Source organism: Theropithecus gelada, chromosome 8 (genome assembly GCF_003255815.1).
Source record: "Theropithecus gelada isolate Dixy chromosome 8, Tgel_1.0, whole genome shotgun sequence".
In the NCBI taxonomy this organism is placed as follows: domain Eukaryota; kingdom Metazoa; phylum Chordata; class Mammalia; order Primates; family Cercopithecidae; genus Theropithecus; species Theropithecus gelada.
Window position 1 is genome coordinate 2,910,066 of NC_037676.1, and position 23,376 is coordinate 2,933,441.

The 23,376-nt window shown below is 35.4% G+C and overlaps 1 protein-coding gene across 2 annotated transcripts in view; it reads right to left on the reverse strand.

Moving 5' to 3' along the window:
• Positions 1–23,376, reverse strand: part of TNKS (tankyrase) — a 229,331-nt gene that overhangs the window by 162,617 nt on the left and 43,338 nt on the right. For both annotated transcript variants that reach the window (XM_025393840.1, XM_025393841.1), the window contains exon 3: positions 4,120–4,215. In XM_025393840.1, the coding sequence (XP_025249625.1) occupies positions 4,120–4,215 (96 nt within the window). The remainder of the gene's footprint in view (positions 1–4,119; positions 4,216–23,376) is intronic.

The following is a 23,376-nucleotide window of genomic DNA, read 5'->3' on the forward strand; positions in this document are numbered from 1 at the left end:
ATGTTGGTCTTATCTGAAGGGCAGTAGGAGGCACTCAGTAGAAAAAAAAAAAAAGCAAAGGATTTCAGATTTTGCTGACTCACTAAGCCAGTCTCAGCAAGAACACACCAGATACCTCAATATTGCCTGGTGGCCTGAGCCACAGCTGATTCCTTCTAGAGAAACTGGAGGCTACGGATCAATCATAGATTTGGATTTCCTCAGAAGTGCAATGAATCCAGGTTAAAGCTAATTTATTCTTGAGACACCTGAATGCAAATATATCCTCCTTCCCATTCCCTTAACCCTAAATATACTAGGAAAATACTAGGATCATCAACTATCTTAGCAACCCTGTGACCATCTAAACTCACTCACTTTACTTCCCCATCATCCTTGGTCCTGTCAACGATAAACATTCCTTTGGTCATCTATCCTTTTCCAAACTCTCGGTCTCAATCTGTTCTTACCTCTTTTTTTGATTCAACTTTCCACTGCTCCCTCTATCCTTTCCACTCTGCCCAGACTCTCCTTTACGTGATTAACAAAGACCCTACTCTCTAGTCCTCTTCAACAGACATTCCCTTTGTCAACCACCTTTAACTTAAATGTGGCTCTCCCATAATACCACATGCAGTGCAGCCTTTTTAAAAAGGAAAGCTCTTTATTTTCCAAACCTTCCTTATTTCAAAGTCAAGAATAGTGGTATCTACCATGTCCATGGATGCTAAGACCGAATCTGGTGAAGCACACTTCCAATAGAATGATTAAATGACTCTAAATTCACAAGGAAGAATAAAGACTGAAAACAACATACCTAAATGGGAAACACTAGGGAATTCACTCAAAAAACTAAAATATACTCATAGAAGGGTACTATGAAGTTGTTATAAACTGAGGTTGTAGAAAAACACTTAATGCCTTTGGGAACATTCATGTAACTAAATTTGAAAAATATATATTATTAAGCAGTTATAACACATTAGGCTGATTTGATTAAAGAGAAATAAGAGTGTGGGATACTCACAGAAGAAAAGATTTTATAAATAAAGTACACCAAAATGTTATCTCTAAGTAGCAAAATTACAAATGATTTTTCTTTTTCATCCTTTTCCTGCTTCTCTCAATTTCCAAATGAATGTATTTCCTTTACAATCAGAAAAAAAAAAAGGCCAAAAGTATGTTACTTTAAAAAATTTATAATCAAAACACACAAAAACTGCTCTTCAATAACATTTACATAGGTTGTTTTTGACTTTTCATACCCTTGTTTAAAACAAAAAAATGAACAAACAAAAAACCTAAATACCTCCAAGTCCTTCAGTTTATTGACCAGAACTTCAGTCATTAGCAGAAACACAAAAGAAAGCCTTCAAGATTTCTTCTAAGCCTATCATTCCCTTACTCAATAATTCAGCAAAGAGGATGATGAGACTCTCTGAATAAGTCTTCTCATTTAAATACCCAAGTCTACTCTCCCAAACCAATGGCTACATGCTAGGGTCCCTTAATTGCAAAATGAAGGGTACACTGTTGCTTTGTATAGTTTTATAAAAAAAAAAAAATGCATTCTTATGTATAAGAGGGTATTAGTCACATATTTTTAAATGTTCTATAAAAAGAGACTGTCAGGCAGACGGATCACCTGAGGTCAGGAGTTCGAGACCAGCCTGGCCAACATGGTAAAACCCCATCTCTACTAAAAATACAAAAATTAGCCAGGCATGGTGGCACATGCCTGTAATCCCAGCTACCTGGGAGGCTGAGGCAGAAGAATTGCTTGAACCCAGGAGGCGGAGGTTGCAGTGAGATGAGATTGTGCCACTGAATTCCAGCCTGGGCGACAGAGCAAAACTCCATCTCAAAAAAAAAAAAAAAAAGAGAGAGAGAGAGAGATTGTCACTTTGTTAACTGCCTTTAAGGAAAACACATAAATACTTATACACAGTTTAGGCTAATGCACAAAAGTAGTAACATAAAAAGATGAGATACTGGAAAGAGATTTTCAGCAGTAAATTCCTAAAGAAAAAATTTTTAAGAATGAAAATTTCACTCTCAAGGTAAGTAAGGGTACTACAATTACATCTGGCATAAAAATAAAGAATGACATGTTACTCCGAATGATCTCTAATAACTCTAAGGCATTCCTTTCAAAAGATATCCTTTAAAAAAATTAATGTTTAATCTTTTAAATTTAGCTTTGGAAATAATTCTTTCACCATAATTCCACTGGAAAGAATTGCTTATTAGAGAACCTGTATGGTATGAAAAACATTTTGGGATACATTTCACCTAAGTGTTATTTCACTGCATTATAAAACATGAATGTAGAAATAGAACTGGTTTATATTTCAACAAAATTAACCATATTACTAGACTTTTCCTTTTAAATCACATCTGAAAAGCTGTATATCATTTCCAAAAAAGTAGATATTCTTGAAACGAATAATTAACAAAATCAGTATTATGACCAAGACTTTCATATCTTCCTATCTAAGCAAAGTACAGTGTTAGATGGCTTTCAAATCAATTTTAGTAGATGTGATACTGTCCTCCAGGAATCTTGTGTCTCCATGAGTGATTGTCCCAAAGCGCTTTCCCAAACTAACAACATGCAATACAGTTTCCCCTGAAATTCATTACAAATTAGGAGAGAGTTTCTTGTTAATAACTTATATTAAATGTTGCCTTTTAAAAAAGTGAAAGTAGATCTAAAAGCATTGTCATATTAAATGTATCTAACAAATGGACAAAGCAGGTGTTGAGAGTTGGAGAGAAGGAAAGGTCAGAGGGAGGACATTTAGATATAGAGAGAGTCTTGCTCAGCATTTATAATCTCCCCCTGTTTCTATGCACTGTATTTCTCCTTTGGTCACAGACCACTCTAAAGCTGTTATTGTTGCCCAGGGCTTTGTTAAGAGACTGAAAAGCTGTAGAATCTGAGCAGGCCCGAGGCTATGTATTTTAATTTCATTACTTAAAATTGTATATTTATACTTAAATTTCTTATCTACACTAACTTAAGTAGGTTTATTACTGTAGTGTATGTTACTGTTATTCAGCAACTAAATACACTAATCTTTGATTAATCGAGAAAAATCATATTACTCTGAGCAATAATTATATTAATTTTAGCACAGTGCAAAGTTGTTTTTTTATGCAGAGCAATTAAGCAAAATTCCATAGATTTTCAAAGCTTTCTGTACATAAACATTTTCCCTTCACCTCAGTATTTTTAATAAATTTTCACACCATGAACTCTAAACTTAAACGAGAACAAAAGATGTATTTTCTTCAACCATGGGCAAATTTAAAAGGTAGTTAAAAGTCATTTACTTTCACAGAGCCTAAAACAATACTGTTAGCACTGCAGTGACAGAGGCTCATTACAAAGGTCAGTTAAGTAAAAGAGGGCAAAGGCAGCAGGACTCAGATGCTAAGAATAAAAACAAAAATAGATCCAATGCAGCATTTTGAGAATGAAGATCAATGAAAACACTTAGAGCACTATTTTCTATATTGTTATGAGAGATCTTTTCCATTCTAGCATTTCCTCTTTGCTGGTTCTTGGCATTTGCTTTAATAAAACTAATACTTAAGCCACAAATTTGCATTATCTGAAGCAAAAAGATAATAAATGCCTCAGTTAAAAACAACTTAGCTATCATGGTGAAAGTGAAAACACATGATTCAAGTATAAACGGGGTGGCGAGGGAGGGGCAGCGCATATTTTCTTTAACTATCGATCCAAGGAATAAGGCAGCAGGTTGCCTTTCCAATCAAAACTCCTTTTATAGTCATATAAATGCCCTTGCTTGCTCAACAGTAAAGGTCTTAAACAACTGAGAGGATGAGGTACAGAAAAATTACGATATAAACCATAAAAAGGACTAAAATATGAGTAAAAGATGTTATGATTTAATGCTATCATTCTAAGTAGACCAACAATCTTACTGCTTATGCTATGACAGCATACCAATTAATGAGACAGATAGCAAATCAATAATAAAGTAGTAGATAACGGCAGATATATTTGCTTAGTTTCATCAGTGAAAAGAAAAATTGAGCATAACAAGATTTTATAAAATCAGGTAAGGAGTTACACAGATATACTCATTCGGTAGCTCTCTGTGTTCTTACCTGTAAGGACAGCTTTGGCTGACGGATCTGCCAGGTCCAGGGCTGATTTCCCATCAGTGTTCCGAATGTTTGGATCAGCTCCGTGCTGCAGCAGCACTGTGCAGGGAAAGCAGAAACAATATCTTACCTCAGGGATACAGAGATTATTTACTGGTAAGTGTCGTCTCGGCATGGTGTAGGCATAAACATACATTGCACAATTTTTTTCTCTTTCAAGAAAAAAAAAAAAAAGAAAAAAAGCACTGCAGCAAAAAAGCCTCTCCAGAGTAAAATGAAGTTGGCAACTTATGGCACAGTATTATCACATGACTTAACATCATAAACACGAAACTAGAAAAATCTTGCAATGTAGAGTTTTGGTTTGCCTCCTTCAAGCAGCAGTATGGGAAGCTATGTGCTCGCTGGCTCACGCTGTGAAATATGCTAACTGTGAACCTGCCCTCTCTTTACTACCACTGTGGCTGCTTGTTGCTGCCGCTGCCTTACTGCTGAATTTCCAAACGCTTCCTCTCCTCAGAATAGTTACAATACTGTGCAAGCCTTTTAGTGGCTCACCACTTGCACATGAAACTCACCATAACATACTGGCTTGCTTCCAAGAAGTTTAACAGACATAGTAATGCCTGTAACCCTGGTCCCCTGGAGTGGAACTGCAAAAAGGAACTGCCTCCTATACTCATTCTTTCCATCAAAAATGTTTAGAAACAGAAACTCAATCACTATAATATATCCTAAGGCATGAATGTAATGCCTGCCATATTGGGTAAAAAGTAGCTACTGGGAATTGTTAAATATGGAGGTTCCTACAAAAGAGAAAATCACTGTTTAAGTAAAATCCAGATATATTAATCCAAAACATTTATCAGCCACATCTGGTATGTGGTGTGTATACGTATGGAGGGTGGAGAGGGCATGAGAGGAGGAGACTGTTGCTGTAATTCTACCCAAACAATGATTAAATAAATGAATGTATTAAAAAGTTGTTCCAGTAAGTAAAATTCAATTGTAAGTTATGAGCCACTACCGTTGATGAGTCCCAAATTTTCATTCATTCATGACAGTTCCATGCTAAAGCACACACATTCTTTAGCAATCTTTGGAAGGTAATACTCATACATTACCAAGCAATAAGTCCTTCTGTTTACAAAGCTCTTCCTTTTCCTTGAAGGCATTAGCCATAAAATCAATGGCTTTGTTATAATGGACAAACAACAGCCTTATCCAGAACCAGGACACAACTGCTAGGAAGGCGAGCCTGTGCATCTCAGACATTACATCTTGGGGAGTTTCAGACTTGGGACAATAAAAACCGGCTATGGCTTGAGAAGATGCAGTGAGATCTTACAAAGACTTTCTGTATTATTTTCTATGCAAACGCAAACAATGAACATAATTGTTTTCAGATGTTTATAAACTGATTCAAGAGTCAGTAGAATAAAACAGCGAGTGCCACAATATGAAAGTGTACTCTTTCATCATAATGGATATAGCTATTTAACAACATTTTTTTTTAATTCCAGGAAGAAATTCTAATGTGAAGATTTGGCTTATAAAGGGTCTTTATAATAAAGCAGACTCAAGTATCAAATGCAAGCTGATAACTATATCTTTATTTAGTTGCTGAGTGATCACATGCAAAAGGGAAAAAAACAGAAGAAATAATAGCTACTATGAAAAGCAGAGTTTAACGGCATACTTCAGGAACTTCAGAACCTGCTTTAAACAAGAAGTAAAGGAATATTTTTATCTGAGTTTAACAATTGTATGATGGGAGCTTTCATTTTACAGTTTTATTGAGTGCTAGAAGTAAAATAGTGAAAGTCTCACTGTTTCTCCAAAGTCTCCTAAAACCTCAATCCTTCTTTTTTTAACCAGTATTTTAACTATCATATCTTGCCTATTTTGCAATAGAAATCTGTCATTACAGTTTAGTTGTAGTTTTGTTGTACTTTAGGTGACATTAAAATAAGTAAACATTTACTTGAAATAGATGTTTTCTAAATATGTTTAAGTCATGCCTATCTCTTTAATTAGACCTGAACACAGACACATCTACAGCGAAGTAATGCAGCAACAGGAAAGAAGCAGCTGAATTTTCTAAACTAGATGCTGATGATAAAATTCACATCAGAAAATATTTGACCATATTTAATTCATCACATATGAATTAAAAATTTTAAACTCAGTAAAGTTAAGACTTTTCGGATAAGTAAGGTATCTAACCCCTCATTAGATCAGCAGGGGTCTAAACTTACCCAACTTTCATAAGAGGTTACAAGATTGCCAAGAGGACTGAATCAGAACATAAAGTGGTATGCAAAGGTGCTGGGCAGGGAGTTTGACAATCCCCATCAGCTCACCATAATATTTAAAGCACATTTTAAAATGTGTACTCTTAACTCTACCAGTGACGACTAATTCCATGCTTTGCTCTAGGGCAGGGGTCAGCTAACTTTTTCTGTAGTAGGCCTGATAGTAAATATTTTAGTCTTTATGGACTATTTGGTCTCTGTCTCAACTATAGCTGACCCTTGAATAATACAAGTTTGAACTGCATGAGTCCACATATATGCAGACTTTTTTCAGTCTGAAAAAGTTACACTGAGTGTACCTGTCTCTGCCACCCCTGAGATAGCAAGAACGACCACTCCTCATCCTCCTTCTCAGCCTACTCAGTGTGAAGATGATGAGGATGAAGATCTTTATGGAGATCCACTTCCACTTAATGAATAGCAAACACATTTTCTCTTCCTTGTGATTTTCTTAAAAATGTTTTCTTTTCTCTAGCTTGCTTTACTGTAAGAATACAACATATAATACATATAACATAGCAAATATGTGTTAATTGACTGTTTATGTTATCAATAAGGCTTCTGGTCAATAGTAGGCTATTAGTTTTGCGGGAGAAAGTTACATTCGAATTTTAAACTGCACGTTGTTCAACAGTCCTAACCCCTGCATTGTTCAAGGGTCCTCATCCTCCCTCGACTTTACCATTATAGTGCGAAAGCAGCCACAGATAATATTTAAATCAATAAGCATGGCTGCATTCCAATAAAATTTAAATGAATAAGCATGGCTACCTTCCAATAAAATCTTACTTAAGGACTTTGAAACTTAAATCTTATATAATTTATAAAATATTATTCTTCTTTTGATTAAAAAAATTAAAAAACATATAAACAATTCTTACCTTGCAAGCCATACAAAAACAAGAGATAGGCTGGGTTTGGCCTACGGACCACATTTGCTGAACCCTGACCTTGGGCAGCACTATAAATGTGGTCTATGCTATACAAAGCATATTATACAAAGTTCCATTCCCAGGTCTATGCTATACAAAGCATATTATACAAAATTCCATTCCCAGAACTGTTTATAATCCATCTACAATGAGATAAGAACAGAAACTGAAGGTATTTAGAAGTATGTCTGTTGTTTCAAAATTACCTTCTCCAGTACTTCTTTTTATTTATATTTTACAAAATTATTGGTCTGTCATGCATTGGGGAAAAAAGAAAACCCATCTACCACAGACAATTTGAGAAGCACTGAGCCAGGGCACACAAGAAATTCTGTGGGCCTCAGTTCTCATGACTTTTAAAATAAAGGGGCTAAACTTGATAAGGTGATCTCTACATATTTTAGGAGCAGTGTCAAATCTCTGATAATGCTTTTAAAGTTATAGCCAAAGACTTGAAGCATTAAGATCTAAAATCTTCAAAAAGTAAAAATAAAAAAAGAGCTGCTTCAAATAGAATCTCTTATTCTCCCACCCTCTGAATCAAAATGGAAAAAATAATAATAGAAAGGTTTTCATTTATCTTAACTCTTTAAAAAGAACAAACAAAACTAAAAGTTGAGACCAGCAGCACTGAAAGTTGTCAGATACATTCTTAAATGTCCCAAACTATAATATTCCCCAAGCAATTTCTCAAATAGAATTTCTTTCTAAAGTGCCTTCAAATCTGATCCTTCACACTGTTCTCTATGGGGATTTATGTGGGACTATTTCCTAATACCAGAAGAATGGCACATACATGAGGCAAAGGTAACAACAGCTTTCAAGAATGCTACACTGTACTCAAAGTGGTGGCATCTAAGACTCAATTCTGGATGCTTCAAAATTTGTTTTCAACACTCTGAGCCATCAAAGAGAATTAAAAAATGTGACCATTAACACAAAACAAAATTAGAAATTCATCTTGTAAAATCAGTATGCATTGATAGCACACTAATATAAAACAGATTTTTCTTAAAAAGTAGCATATTACTTGATGATATAGTGTCATATTATTTTTAAAAAGTAGCACAAATACCTGAAGCAAAGTTCCCAAAATACACCAACAATGTACAAAGTAAGGTTTGAAAGAAAAAGAAGGAAACTAAAATCTGAGTAACATTCAGTACATAAATTCAAGGGCGCTATGGCCATTCACGAGGCCCCCTATACTATCTTTAACCACTGGGACATTATCAAACCTCAAATTCCAGAGAGTAGGTGGTTTCTAATTGCTTTACAAATGCATCTCACTCTATTTATCTCCTTTCCAGGTAAGAGGGGCGGAGAAAATGTAGCAGCTGGCATAGCAAGACGGTTAAAACTAAGGTAGGGTCACAAAATTCAAACACCATTTTCAAATGAGCTATGGCAAGAAGGACACACGATTTTCCCATTTCTGGTACAAGCATTTAGCCACGGGGAGCCAAATTCAGCATGTATTATTTTAGCTATGTTGTTTAATTTCATCCTTTAAAACTATTAAACTTAAGCATTTGCATAATTTTAATTATTGCAAATAAAAACAAAATATTTCTACATTCATACAAAGACTCATTCTGTTAAATTCCTAGAAAATTATAAAGTGCTATTATAATAAATTGTGTTTAACTGCAGGCATTATTAACTGATTTTAAAAGACAGAAGACATAGGAATTTTCCAAGCTAAAAATGTAGCAAGCTTTTTAGAGTAAATTATCAAAAGATGTTTTACTAAGTTTTTACTCTAAAATTATCAGCATATAACTCTTTAAGAGTACACAGATATACATTTATTAAATTGAGTTTCAAAAACCGAATTACATAAAGGACCAAGTTCCTTGAATTTTTTTAAGCAAAGAAAATTTTTAATTTTATAGAAAAATATCAAAGGACTAAATTTTAACTATAGTACAGCCTTCAATGTATAAGAATCTTTACCAATTCACATGAGCTTTAAGAGGTAAACTATTTTTATAAACTGAAAGATATGACAGATCCTTGTGTTTATGCACACTCAATTTCTTCTACACAAACATGTATATTAAAATGGTATATTATATAATGACATAAGATATGCCATTATATTACACAGTATACATAGCATATATAGTATGCTACAGCATATATTATACAGTAATAACACAGTATATATTTATACATTATAGATTTTTTGAAAACTTTTATCTTTTCATCCAAAATACACATTACTTATTATAGCATAAAAGTAGTCAAGCTAATGTATTTTATTTTTCAAACTATCTGAAGTTGATTTACCACTAACAGTAAATATGAAAACTCAAGGCCGGGCGTGGTGGCTCACGCCTGTAATACCAGCACTTTGGGAGGCTGAGGTGGGCGGATCACGAGGTCAGAAGATCCAGACCATGCTGGCTAACAAGGTGAAACCCCATCTCTACTAAAAACACAAAAAATTAACCGGGCGTGGCAGCAGGCGCCTGTAGTCCCAGCTACTCGGGAGGCTGAGGCAGGAGAATGGCGTGAACCTGGGAGGTGGAGCCTGTAGTGAGCCGAGATGGCGCCACTGCACTCCAGCCTGGGCGACAGAGCGAGACTCCGTCTCAAGAAAAAAAAAAAAAGGAAAAAGAAAAGAAAATTAAGTAACCAGTGCTATCCTATATAGAATGGCTCACTGAATTTAAATTAGAATTTAAATGGCACAATTTTCTGTTTCCAGTAATGGCGGAGTAGCTTATTTAAATCATCCCTTAGGCTGTAAACAATGAACAGAACTAGATTTAAAACAAAAACAAAAACACAACTTCTAAAATCATCTATGAGCTACAAGACAGTTCAAGAATTACCAGCTGAAAGCTGAAGAGCAAAGGAAATCCAGAGGGTAAACATGTATGGAAGCTGTCATTGTTCTGAAGGCAATTATTGATCAAGAAAAATAAAAGATGTCATTTCAATGTCTCATGGAATAAGGGGAAGAGCAATAAAAGCCCAGAGCCCCCCGCCCAAAAGTAAGGACTATAATGAGACTGTTCCCCACGAAACAAGGGTGATACCTCAGGATGAGGACAAAGTGGATGTGAACTGGTCCTAGTACAGAATTATAGCTCTGGTTGGAAACTTTGTGTGCCTAGGGTATCTCAAGCCTCGAATTAAGGCCTGATTTAAGGTGGTCCCAGATTGGCAGTAACTCCTATAAATAAATAGTTGGTAAAATGTCCAGTGTATAGCCAAGATAATGAGGCACATAAATAACCTAAAATGCAAAAGCTACAACTAGCAAAAATAGACAACTCAAGAACAGACCCATAAAAACTTCAGATATCAGAGGTACAAGACACGTATTACAAAAAGAACCATGCTTATTGTGTTTACTAAAAGACAAGCTGAAAGATCTAAAAAAGATGAAACTGAATAAGGCAAATTTATAAAAGAATTAAACAGAATTTTTAGAAATAAAAATATAACAATAAAAATTTTAAACGAAACTTTAGTTTCCAGACATAATGGAATAACTGGTATCAGACTAGCTTTCCCTCTCTGACATAAACATTATGAAACTCGACAAAATAGATGAAGCAACTAATTGCAGGCAGTAACCAGCTGCAGTTGTAAACTGTGATCCCTGAAAGAAGAGAAACTCGCAAGATGGGTACCATAATCACCCAACTCTCTGCCTAAAACAATTTGCCAACCACATAAACACAACAGGAGTCAAAGCAGAACATGGTGGTTACACTGAACTGAGAAGACAGAAATCCAAACTCAGGGCAGAAGAATTGGCTGGAATCTGTAGGATGGGAAACTAGAGAAGAGGGATCTGTGCAGATAGCAGGCCCCAGATGTCTGTGAAGGAGTCCCCAGGGATCACATGGCTGGGCTGGGCTGCACCTGTGCAGGACAAAACCCCTGAGGCTTATCTGGCAATAGCTGCTAAGGACTGAGAGCACAACAGAGTGAGTAGAGGTTGCAAGGTGCTAGAGAAAGAGCAGTGCTGAAAGAAATTGGAATTCTGGCCTTGAGAAAGTAAAGAGAACCTAAAACCACCTTGTTAACACACCTGGCGCACCTTAGCACCAGTGTTAGCTATGAATAAGCACCATGACCTAGAACAGAGAGCAGAGGGTCTAAAAAGTCAAAACTATTTTTATAATAACATTAAGATATTATTCCCTTGTTTCATTATATTAACATTTGCACTGATGGTACAAAAGCAACAGAGGATAAAACTACTGATAACACAAGCTGAGCATGGTGGCTCATGCCTATAGTTCCAGCACTTTGGGAGGCTGAGGTGGAAGAATTGCTTGAGCTAGGAGTTTAAGACCAGCCTGGGCAACATAGGGAGACCTGGTCTTTTCAAAAAGTAAACAAATGAGCCTGGCATGGTGGCACACACCTGTGGCTCCAGCTCTTCGTGGGGCTGAAGTGAGAGGATGGTTTGAACCTCAGGAGGTGAAGGCTACAGTGAGCCATGATCACACCACTGCATTCCAACTTGGATGACAATGTGAAACCCTGTCTTACGAAACTAAAATAACACAAATCAAGGCAGTGCCATCAACATCTATTAGTGATTATTACATTCTTCACTATAAAACATATACGCAGTAAAAAAAAAAGGAGGGTTTCACATTAGAATGCCCCTGACGAAGCAGTAAAAGTACTATATTTTCTTAAATATTGATCATTACATTTTTTTTTAATATCCTCTGTGAAGAATTAGAAACTACATATAAAGCGCTCACAAATTCATAGACTTTTCTGCTGACATGGATATAAAATAACAAATGTGATTATTTTATATAGTATAATACAGCATGTTAACAAGTTAGGCCTCACTTAGGAAACGACTATTTTTGATACGACAAATGGAAATCATTACAAAATCATACGTAGGTACACAGGCAAAGATGCTTTCCATGTGTAAGACAACCAATGGATTGTGATGTTACAGAGTGCAAAAGGTTATCTGACATGGTTTCAGATTCCACGTTGCAGCTAGCCACTAAGAAACTACCATTTGTCCAGTTTGAATGTGGAATCAAAGAAGAATATCCACAATTATTGGAAAGGTTACTGATATACTCTTCCCTTTTCTAACTATAAATGTAGATCTTCTTCAGATATTTCGACCCCAAAAAGCCTATCAGAAAAGAGACTGCACACACAAGCAGATAGGAGAATCCTGCTATCTTCAATTAAGTGAAATATTAACAACATTTGCATAAATGTAAAATGATTCCACTCTTGGGACCTATTTTTTGTTTTGGAAGACAATTTTTCAAAAAATGTTATGCATGCTAACACGCAGTAAGTTTGTTATTTGCTACATGAAATAATTTTTTAAACTTCTTTGTTTTAGTATCTAATACAATATGCATGACCCACATACAAGCTCTGTGGAATGCTCAATAATTTTTAAGAATGCAAAAAAAGAATAAACATTTGAGAACCCGTGCCCTAGAATAAGCCCTAGTCTAGATACATAATACTTTATAAAGCCCAAAACTGAGAAAAAACTAGGTCTGCAGAAGAAATAATCTTAAAGAAACATCTTGGGCTTTCCACAGATCCGCACTAACAAAGCTTAAAACCAAACCTCCATAAGTTAAGGTTGATTTTAAACCAGCAATAAAGTGATCTGCTAAAACAAGAATAAAAATTCTTCAGAGGGGGCCGGGCGCGGTGGCTCACGCCTGTAATCCCAGCACTTTGGGAGGCTGAGGCGGGCAGATCACAAAGTCAGGAGATTGAGACCATCCTGGCTAACACGGTGAAACCCCGTCTCTACTAAAAAAAAATACAAAAAAATAAGCCGGGCATCGTGGCGGATGCCTGTAGTCCCAGCTACTCTGGAGGCTGAGGCAGGAGAATGGCATGAACCCGGGAGGCAGAGCTTGCAGTAAGCTGAGATCGCGCCACTGCACTCCAGCCTGGGCAGAAAGTTAGACTCCGTCTCAAAAAAATAAACAAATAAATAAAATTCTTCAGAGGAAGTTAGTAAATATCACAGAGTGATTACCATGTCCACTATTGAATAAAAAATGTAAATTAAACACTATATATAAAGAAAAATGTGATCTGGTCAAGAAAAAAAAAAAAAAATCACTAAAAATCACACCCAGGATAGCCCAGATGTGTTAGAGTTAGTTAGCAAAGACCTCAAAGCACCAATTATAAAAAAGTTCAAAGACTTAAAGAAAATAAATTCAAAGAATTAAAGGAAAGTATGGTCTTAAGAAGTGAAACACAGATATACTCTGTGGTATATATAATCAAGTGGGAAATTGTAGAACTAAAAAGTTGAAGGACTCACACTACCTAATTTCAAGATTTATTATAAAGCTCTAGTAATCAAGACAGTGCAGGACTGGAATAAGAATAGATATAGATACAATAGGACTTGTACAATTATTGGAGTTGAAAGTTAAACTAGCTGCTTTGTGTTATGAGGCATAATTTCTAATTGAAAAACTGTTATTTAGACTTGGGTATGTAGACCAATGGAACACAAGACAGTTCATAAATAAACCAACATATAGGGAGTCAACGACTTTTCAACAAAGGAAGCACAGTAATTCAATGGTGGAAAAATAGCCTATTCAACAAATCATGCTGAAACAACAGATTCTCTATATAGAAAAGAAAAAAAAAAAACACACACACACACACAAAATAACTCTTACCTCACACCGCACAAACACATTAACTCAAAGTGGACTACAGACTTAACATAAAAGCTAAAACAATAAAATGTGTTAAAGAAAACATGAAAGAAAAATCTTCATGACCTTGGGATATAAAGATTTCTTAGGAGAAAAAGAAACTTAAGCCTTAAAAGAAAATACCAATAAACTGTATTTTATCAAAATTAAGAGCTTCTGTTCTTCAAAAGTCACCATTAAGAACACGAAAAGGCAAAACACAATCTAGAAGAAAATATTTGCAACACATATGTAAGATAAAGAACTCTTCTAAATTAGAGAAAGAACTTCTATAAATCAATCAACTTGAAAAATGAGCAAGAGACTAGGGCATTTCACAAAAGAAGATATGTAAATTACTAATAAGCCCATGAAAAGATGCTCAACATTATTAGTCAACAGAAAAATACAAACTAAAAAGACTAGCAATACCAAGTGTTAATGAGGAGATTCTAAACTGGAAGTCTCATACATTACTTGTGGGCATTACAAACGAATGTTTTAACCATTCTGGAAATCGGTTTAGCAGTTCCTTCTACAGCTAAATATACACTACTGTATGTCCTAGCATACAAACTTAGTCTTAAGTATTTACTCAAAAGGAAATAAATAAACCAAAAATCCATGTGTCCATACAAAAGACTTGCATGTGAGTGAGTGTATGTTTATTTGTAATAGTCAAACATTGAAAAAAATCTGAAGCAAACTGTAGCACAGTCATACAACAGAATACTACTCAGCAATAAAAAGAAACAAGCTTTTGTTTCATACACCAGGGATGAAATCTCCAAAACTTCAAAACATGATGAGCAAAAGAAGCCAGGCACACAAGAACATATTTCTAGAACAGAGTATTAATCTATAATGTCAGAAAATAGATCATTGTTGACTGGGGATGGCTGACAAAAAGAAAAATTGACTGCAGATGGGCACCAGACAACTTTTTGGAGTAAACAAAACTGTTCTATTATCTTGATTAGAGTAGTGATTATATGGGTATACACATTTGTCAAACCTCATTAAAATGTATACTCAAAATTGATTCACTTTATTTCATTACTTTGAACTCAATAAGTTGATTTTTACGTTATATAAAACTAGGATTTTAAAAGCTTTATAGAGGGTCTGACTGCAATTAGAAACAGCTAAAGAGAAAATTACTGAACTGGAAAATATGATAACCAGTATTTCCAAGACTGAAATATTGAAGTATACAGAGGAAAAAGAGAGTAGAATGGATAAAAGATGGAAACTAAAAGGCCTAACATGCTGCAATTAGTCTTAGAAGAAAAGAAAAAAACTGAAACTAAAAATATATATACATATATACATACACACATATATACGTATGTATTTACAGAGCAAATGCCAAAGATTTTCCTAGAACTAATAGAAGACCCCAATCTACACGTTCAAGAAGCACCAACAGGATAAATTCATTAATCATGCAGAAAATGTTTTTCACATATAAATTAGGAACAACAACTCTCAATGCAGTCATTTGGCCCTTTGAGATGCCATCTCAAAAAAAAAAAAGTCATAGTTAAATTTTAAAATTGATAGTTGATTCGGTTATTGGTAAATGTTTAATATATTTAGGACACCTCAGGTATGTAAATCTAGTTTTTCAACTACAAATTTTATGAAACCCAAATGCAGATCAAGTATTGATCATGAAAACGTTAGAATTGAGACATGCTTTAAGTATAAAATATACACCAGATATCAGAGACTTAGTTGAAAATAATGTTAAAATTTTCACTAATAATGTTTTAGACATATTACATGTTGAAATAATACTTGAGATACATTGAGTTACATGAAACATTAAGTTGATATCATGTTTCTTTTCAATGTGGCTAATAGAAAATGTTAAATTACATATATGTATGGCATTACATTGCTGTTGAACAGTGCTACTCTAGAATATAGTCTCCATTTTAACTACTGACATTCTTGACTAGCTAATTCTTTGCTGTGTGTGTAGGTGTAGGCTACTGGCTCCACCAAGTGCTCTGGAGACTCTGCAAGTATCCTCACAGGCTACAATGATAAGGACATGAACCTCAGTTAATCTGAGTGTTGGCTCAATGCCCTGTGATACTCTGGGAACAAGAGAGGATGGGAAGCTGTCATGAGGCAGTGTCTCATCACTTCCCATTTGTGAGGAGGTGTGGGGCTTTCTACCTCTCTCTCTTCTACTGGCTATTCCAAAACAGGGTATTCCACAACTCTCAATGCAGTCATTTGGCCCCTTTCCTTTCAGTGTCACCTGAGATACGAAGACCATGGGGAGCTGGTACTTTTAGCTTTTCCTTCTTTTTGCTGTCTACATAAGTAATCAACTAGCTAAACCTACAAGTGGCTTATTGCATCTTTACCAGCCTAAGTAGTCAGGCTTGGGCTTTTGCCGTGGCTTGTCTGTTGAATGCACTTAATGGGGGGGAGCGGTCCTGTGCGTTATGTTTAACAGTACCCCTTACCTCTACCCACTTGATGCCCAGTAACACTCCCTAATTGTGACAACCAAACATGTCCCCAGATATAGCTAAACATGCCCTCTAAGGGGTAAAACTGTCTCTGCTTGAGAACATCTACTCTTTAGGTTCCTATGGACCCATCCCCACCTCCTCATACACATGCAAGGCAGAATACATGAAGGTCCATGTTTCTCCCAGCCCTCTGAACACTTTTATATTATTGGGTTACTGCATTAAATTTCATTTGGAGAAAGATTTATGTGGTTTCTAAACATAAGAAATAAGTAAAGCAGTAAAGTAAAACTGTAAATAAGTCGAAAAGATAATAGTAGTAGTAAATAGTAAAAATTATCTCTAAATATCCTTCTAAATTTAAGGTGCTATGGTCTATAAATATATCTTTTTGAGTACAGACTAAATAGAGTTTTTTTATTACAAAGGATAAAAAACTACTTCAGCTACCTTAATAACAGGAAAATTTATTAAAGAATAGAGGTATTCCGTTGAATGCAAAGGCAAAAATGTGTCTCAAAATTTAGGTGTTGCTGTCTGTCCCTGTCTCCCAGACATCCCCCTCATATACAAACACATACGCCTGTATTATCTCAATCTTAACTCTAAATTATCATGAAAGAGAATTTGGTCCAGCTTGGCTCAGCATCCGGTTCCAGACTTCAAAAGTGTGGCCAAGGAACTAGAAGAGGCAATACAACAATGGTGATGGGGAAAGAGGCATTGGTTCTGAGCGAAGATACTTGTGCAGATACCTCAATGAGTAGCTACAGAAATAACACATGTTAAATTCAAAGTTTTAACACATGTTAAATTTAAAGTTGTTTTAAAAATATGTAAATAGATTTATATGTACAAATGGGTTCATAAAAGAGATTTAAAAAACTACTTCAGCTACCTTAACAACAGGAAAATTTAGTGTTGTATCTGAGAGTGAAATAAATGGTATTTCCACTTTCTATTTTACACATTTCTACACTGTTTTAATATTTATTACATATGTGTAATTATTTTTATAATGAGATATTTATCCTCAGACAAAAATGATCTTTATGCATGCCGTTTAATATGTTTGCAAAACAATGCTTTTTAAAAGCTCTTGCTTACAGAAATTACTTCATAACTAATAAAGAAAAATTGGATCATTCTTCCTATCAAATGACTAACATTAAAATATGGTAACAGCACTGGATAAGACAAATGTGAAATAAATCTATTAATTTAGATTCTGTAATAATGCTAAGTGTAGAAACAAGTTGCGCAAAATAGGGAAGTGATTATCTATTTCATAAAATTCCAGGATTCTAGTCATACTTTCATATATGAAAGCCTTTCTCTTTCATATAAAAGTGACCCAAAATTCAGAATTCTGTTAACATCTGGGACTAGCATACCCGGAACAAATGACTTAATTTCACCCCAGTGAACTATGTGCCTCATTACATGTTAACTTTTTTTCCACGTACCTCAGTGGGAAAAAATAAAAACTGCATTTCTTTTTTTAAAAAAGTTCAGCCAGGCGCAGTGGCTCATGCCTGAAATCCTATCACTTTGGGAAGCCAAACCAGCAGATTGCTTGAGCCCAGGAGTTCAAGACCAGCCTGGGCAACATGACGAGACCTGTCTCTACAAAAAAATACAAAAATTAGCTGAGCGTGGTGGTGTGCACCTGTACTCCCAGCTACTCGGGAGGCTGAAGTGGGAGGATCACCTGAGTCAAGGAGGTCAAGGCTGCAGGGAGCCATGATCACACCACTGGACTCCAGCCTGACTGGCAAAGTGAGACCCCATCTCAAAAAACTCCACAATTTTCAATAAAAATTTTTAAAAGTTCAAAAAAAGAAAGTTCTCTACAAGGTCTGCCATGGAAATATGCCATAGTTAGAGTTAAGAACACACCTGTAGTTCAGAGGCTGGATTCTGGGGTCAAACTGCACAGGTTAGAATACCATTCTGCTGCCATGACTTCTGGGACCCTAGCAACTCCTTTACCTCTCTGAGCTTCCATTTCCTTGTCTGTAAATCAGGAGACAATATTAGAGTATCTATCTCATAGGACTGTTGGGACAAAACAAGTCTGTGCACATAATTTTTAGAGATATTAAAAAATATTTAATTGCCCACTCAAAAATTCATCCATGTGAATAAAATTACTGAGTTTTACATGGTAGAGTTCTTCCATATGTGATTTAATGAGTTAAATGCATCTCCTTCAATCTTTATGGACAAACTTTGGCATGAAATTTTATAAAAGAGTCTTCCAATTCAATTTTGCTCCTATTGTCAAGTTTTCTTATAAATATAGAAAATCAAGACTTTTTTTTTTAAAAAAAGGCACATCACATCTGCAATAACTTAAGTATAGATTATTCTGTATGTATACATAGCAGATTTTTATATCCCAGATCAATTTTATCCTTTTTGCAATGAACAAAGTTAATCCAGGACACACTACATTTGTAAAATCAGAATTATCTGCTCACATAACAATTTATTACAAGATAAGGCAGACACTGGAATAAATATAAGACTGACTGTAACAAAGCATCTCTCTGTCTACCTGGAAACTCAATAGAGAATAATGACTAAAAGTTCTGTCCCAGGAATCAGATAAACCTCAGTTTTAGAATACTGCCCAATCCTTAGTAACTTCTGACCTTGGGCAAGTTACTTCACCACCGCCAATCTTAATTTCCTCTTCATAAAACACTACCTAACACAGTGAATTGCTGTTAAAATTAAATGTGACAATATATACAAACCCAGCTTGGCTCTTTGCACATAACAAGAACTCAATAAACACTCTCTCGTATCCCAATCAGAATCTTTTCATCTGTCTTTCAAAAATAGATACACAGTGCTAAAAGATCTGTTGGATTGAAATAAAGATAAACTGATAATAGCCCTAGGAAAATGCATTCATTTGTGCCACACCAAACTGCTATATTATGCTTCTTTTTATTTAGGGGTAGATTACTTTTTCTAAACTTGACTAGATTCAACTAAATGAAATGTCCATAAGGAATAAAGCAAGTATCTCTTCAATGTGACCAGGGAAATTTTTAATAGGATGATGAAGCTTGCACAACTTTAAGGGACAATGACCAAATGTAAAAGGTGCTTCCCAATCTGTTTATGAGAGAGAAGAAGGGGCAAACACGAGAAACACTTCATCTGTCTTTGTGAATCCTTCCCTAAATTGCTAACTCTACCTCCTCTCTCTCAAGGCCTCACGGACTTACTAGCATTCCAGGTAAATTTCTCATGTGTGTAAAACATTAAGACCAATTCATATATATATACACATACATATATTTTAGACAACGTCTTGCTCTGTGGCCCAGGCTGGAGTGCAGTGGCGTGTTGCAATCTCAGCTCACTGCAACCTCTGCATCACTGGCTCAGTTGATCCTCCCACCTCAGCCTCCAGAGTAGCTAAGACTACAGGCATGCACCACCATGTCCAGATAATTTTTCTATTTTTAGTAAAGATGGAGTTTCTCCATGTTGCCCAGCCTGGCAATTAATATTTTTATCACTAGTTACAAGGTTTAAAGCTACATATTCAAAAACATCCTCCCTCCCAAGGAAAACAGGATTAAACCTGTACCATAATAGTAATAATCTGATTCTGCTTTGAACTTTAGTCTCCCAAGAAAGTAAATCATTACTATTATTTTCCTATGCCTCTGACAACTGATTCAACAGACTGAAACGCCAATATTCTGCTGTACTTTCAATCTAAAGGACATAAAGAATGTAACTTAAAGAATTTTCATTCCTTAAGAAAGTTAGTTAAAAGCAAGTAATTTTTTTTAAAAACTGAGTTTTGTGTTTCCATGGGATTTGACACATTATCCTATTTTCAATTGTTCTGAATGATAGTATTGAATCACGTATTTCACTTCCCACCTCAACTTTTCCCCCACATTGAGGAAAAGACCACCCTTTCCTTTTAACATAATTCCTCATCTGTCCTTTTCCTTGTCTCATTCCTAGTGGGTTACAATTTTCAGAAACAGCAACTGTGATGTCCCTTGGCTTGAAAGAGAGCTGTTTACCCATAAGTAATCTGCTTGAAAAAATATTAACCAGTCATTTCATACACTTCATATTTGGTAACAGCAAACTATGATACCCCTGCTACTGAAATATTTGTGGGGAAAATGTTTAAGTTACATTAATGATTCTCCATAATCCTATATGCAATAGCTCCACTGACTAGGTTAAAATAATGTAAATTACAATGAGGAAAAAAGAGCTTCATGTCTTATCAAATCACAATTCAAGTTTACAAAATTGCAAAAGATACTAAACAAAGAATGTAACGCAAATTCACACTGATGGTAACAAAGAGCAGCTTATGGCAATGTCAGCCCTTCACTTAGCTTCGACTGAGTGTCCGCTTTGTGTCAGAATACAAAAATGGTCTTGTGTGGTTGTGTGGCAACCTTACTGTTGCCATACAAGAACAAAGCAAGTGGAAAGAAAACAACTTGCTTTCTCTATATTCTTTCATTTAACTTCCCATAAAAATTTTATGCAGTAGAGCCAATGTCCATTTTATAATTAAGAAACTGAAGCTCAAAGCAAGTGTGTAAAATCAGTCAGTATGATAAACTGCAATTCATAAGTAATTGTAAAGCCAAGCACTTATTTGCTATCTCACCACTCCATATAAACGCAAGCTAAGATTACCCCAGAACGATACTCAAGCTTTCTTCCCCTGAAGTAAATTCTAAAAGGCATATCTACATATTTGTCCTTAATACCTTGTCTACCACTCCTATATTCAATGTCCTCTTTCTAATAATCCCATCAAACAATTCCCCTGTGGAAACACTTGAAAAATACCTATGACAGTGAGAGTTCCATTTTAGGGGCCCACTGGAACATTTCCTGGCCTTGTTCCCTCACTCCTCAGAGCTCAAGTTACTCTTTCAAAAGACCAGCACTCAAAACTGTGTCACAAATAGGCAAAACAAAAGATGTTCCCTCTATCTCTAATCATGATTATGTGTACCACGGTAAATTTAGAAATTTTCAGGCTTGACATAAAAGTCTGAAAGAGTTCGTCAGATTTCAGATTTATTGATCCAAAATAAATGTATCTTTGGATATACAGTGGGATTGCTTAGAAAGTCTTATTTATATGGTCATATCAGGGAGTAGAATACGAAACAACTCACAGTAAGGTTAACGTTCTCAATCTTGGATTCTGTTTACATATGAAAAATCTAATACCCACCGCTATTTTTAAAAAGATAATTAGCAGATTTAAATAATTCAAGAGAATACATTTTTTAAAAGTAAGTACAAATGTAAAGCCTATAAATACAATTATTATACTTAACAGTTTTCTAGCTTGGTCAGTTGAGAATGAGGAGTAAGAAGGACTCCCTAAACCATTATCTCAAATATGGACCTACCTCCATATTTCAGTATTAAAACTGTACAAAGGGAAGTCATAGTTCTAATAATATATGAGTTTCAGATAACACGATAAACATACAAAGCAAAATCTGCCTGGTTACACAACCCATTTGTCTCAAATACCATTTTCATACAACCCCACAATTAAGCCATGTATCTCACTGAAAACTACAGGATGTATTTACTTACTTACTTACTTTCTTATTTATTTATTTATTTATTTAGAGACAGAGTCCCCTCTGTCACCTAGACTGGAGTGCCATGAAGCGATTATGGCTCACTGCAACCTATACCTTCCCACTCAAGTGATCCTTCTGCCTCAGCCTTCCAAGTAGCCACAGGTGTGTGCCACCACCCCCAGCTAATTTTTTAATTTTTTGTAGAGACAGGGTCTCACTTTATTGCCCAGGCTGGTCTCAAACTCTGAACTCAGGCGATCCTCCCACTTTGGCCTCCCAAAGTGCTAAGATTGGAGGTATGAGTCACTGTACCTAACCCATAGATTGTTTTGAACAATTGAAGTGAGTCTAAAAGTAAATGCAAATGTGTAATTTTTTTTATTAGACAGAAGACTTGGGCATTAAGTAAAGCCTTGCATCATTGTAAAAAAGTATAGGAGAACTTTTTGTTCTAGTTTTTTTTGCTTTTTCCACCTAATTTAAGCATCTCCAATGTATTTCTTAAGGCCATGGAAGAGTGAAAGCTTCCATACTGGTGCTTTTCCCAGAATTCTAAAAAAACACAAGTAATAAGTACATAACATATATATACATGTATACGTATAAATGGTATACAAATAAATGCTACACCGCTAAATGCACAGATACTCTAACCTTCCTGAAGGCAGTTTGAACATAAGCAGGCAAGTCATCAATGTAAGAGTACTCAGGGTCAGCGGAGATTATTTCCAAAGGCACAATCACTCTCATTCTTGGCCTCTCTTCTCTGTTTTAAGGATACAAGTATGGAATTTTGTCATTTTGTTTTTTATGAAAATGCTACACTGAGACGTGTTTAAAAGATCCCAATTCAAGGGTCCCTGTAATCCTAGCTACTCAGGAGGCTGAGTGAGCCAGGAGAATTGCTTGAACCCGGGAGGCAGAGGTTGCAGTCAGCCGAGATCACACCACTGCACTCCAGCCTGGACAACCGAGCAAGACCCCGTCTCAAAAAAAAAAAAATTCCAATTCAGTTTTTATATGGAAAACTACTGGTAAAAAATGCAGAAGGGAAGTATTCTGGCAGGAAAAGGAAAAGACATTAATGAAACAAAACCAAGTGAATCAGATTTTCAAGGCTTCACTGAATTTTCAACTAATTTTTGCAAACAGTAAGGAAGGTGTGAGAAATGACTTTTCTTTTTTTTTTTTTTTTTTTTTTTTTTTTTTTA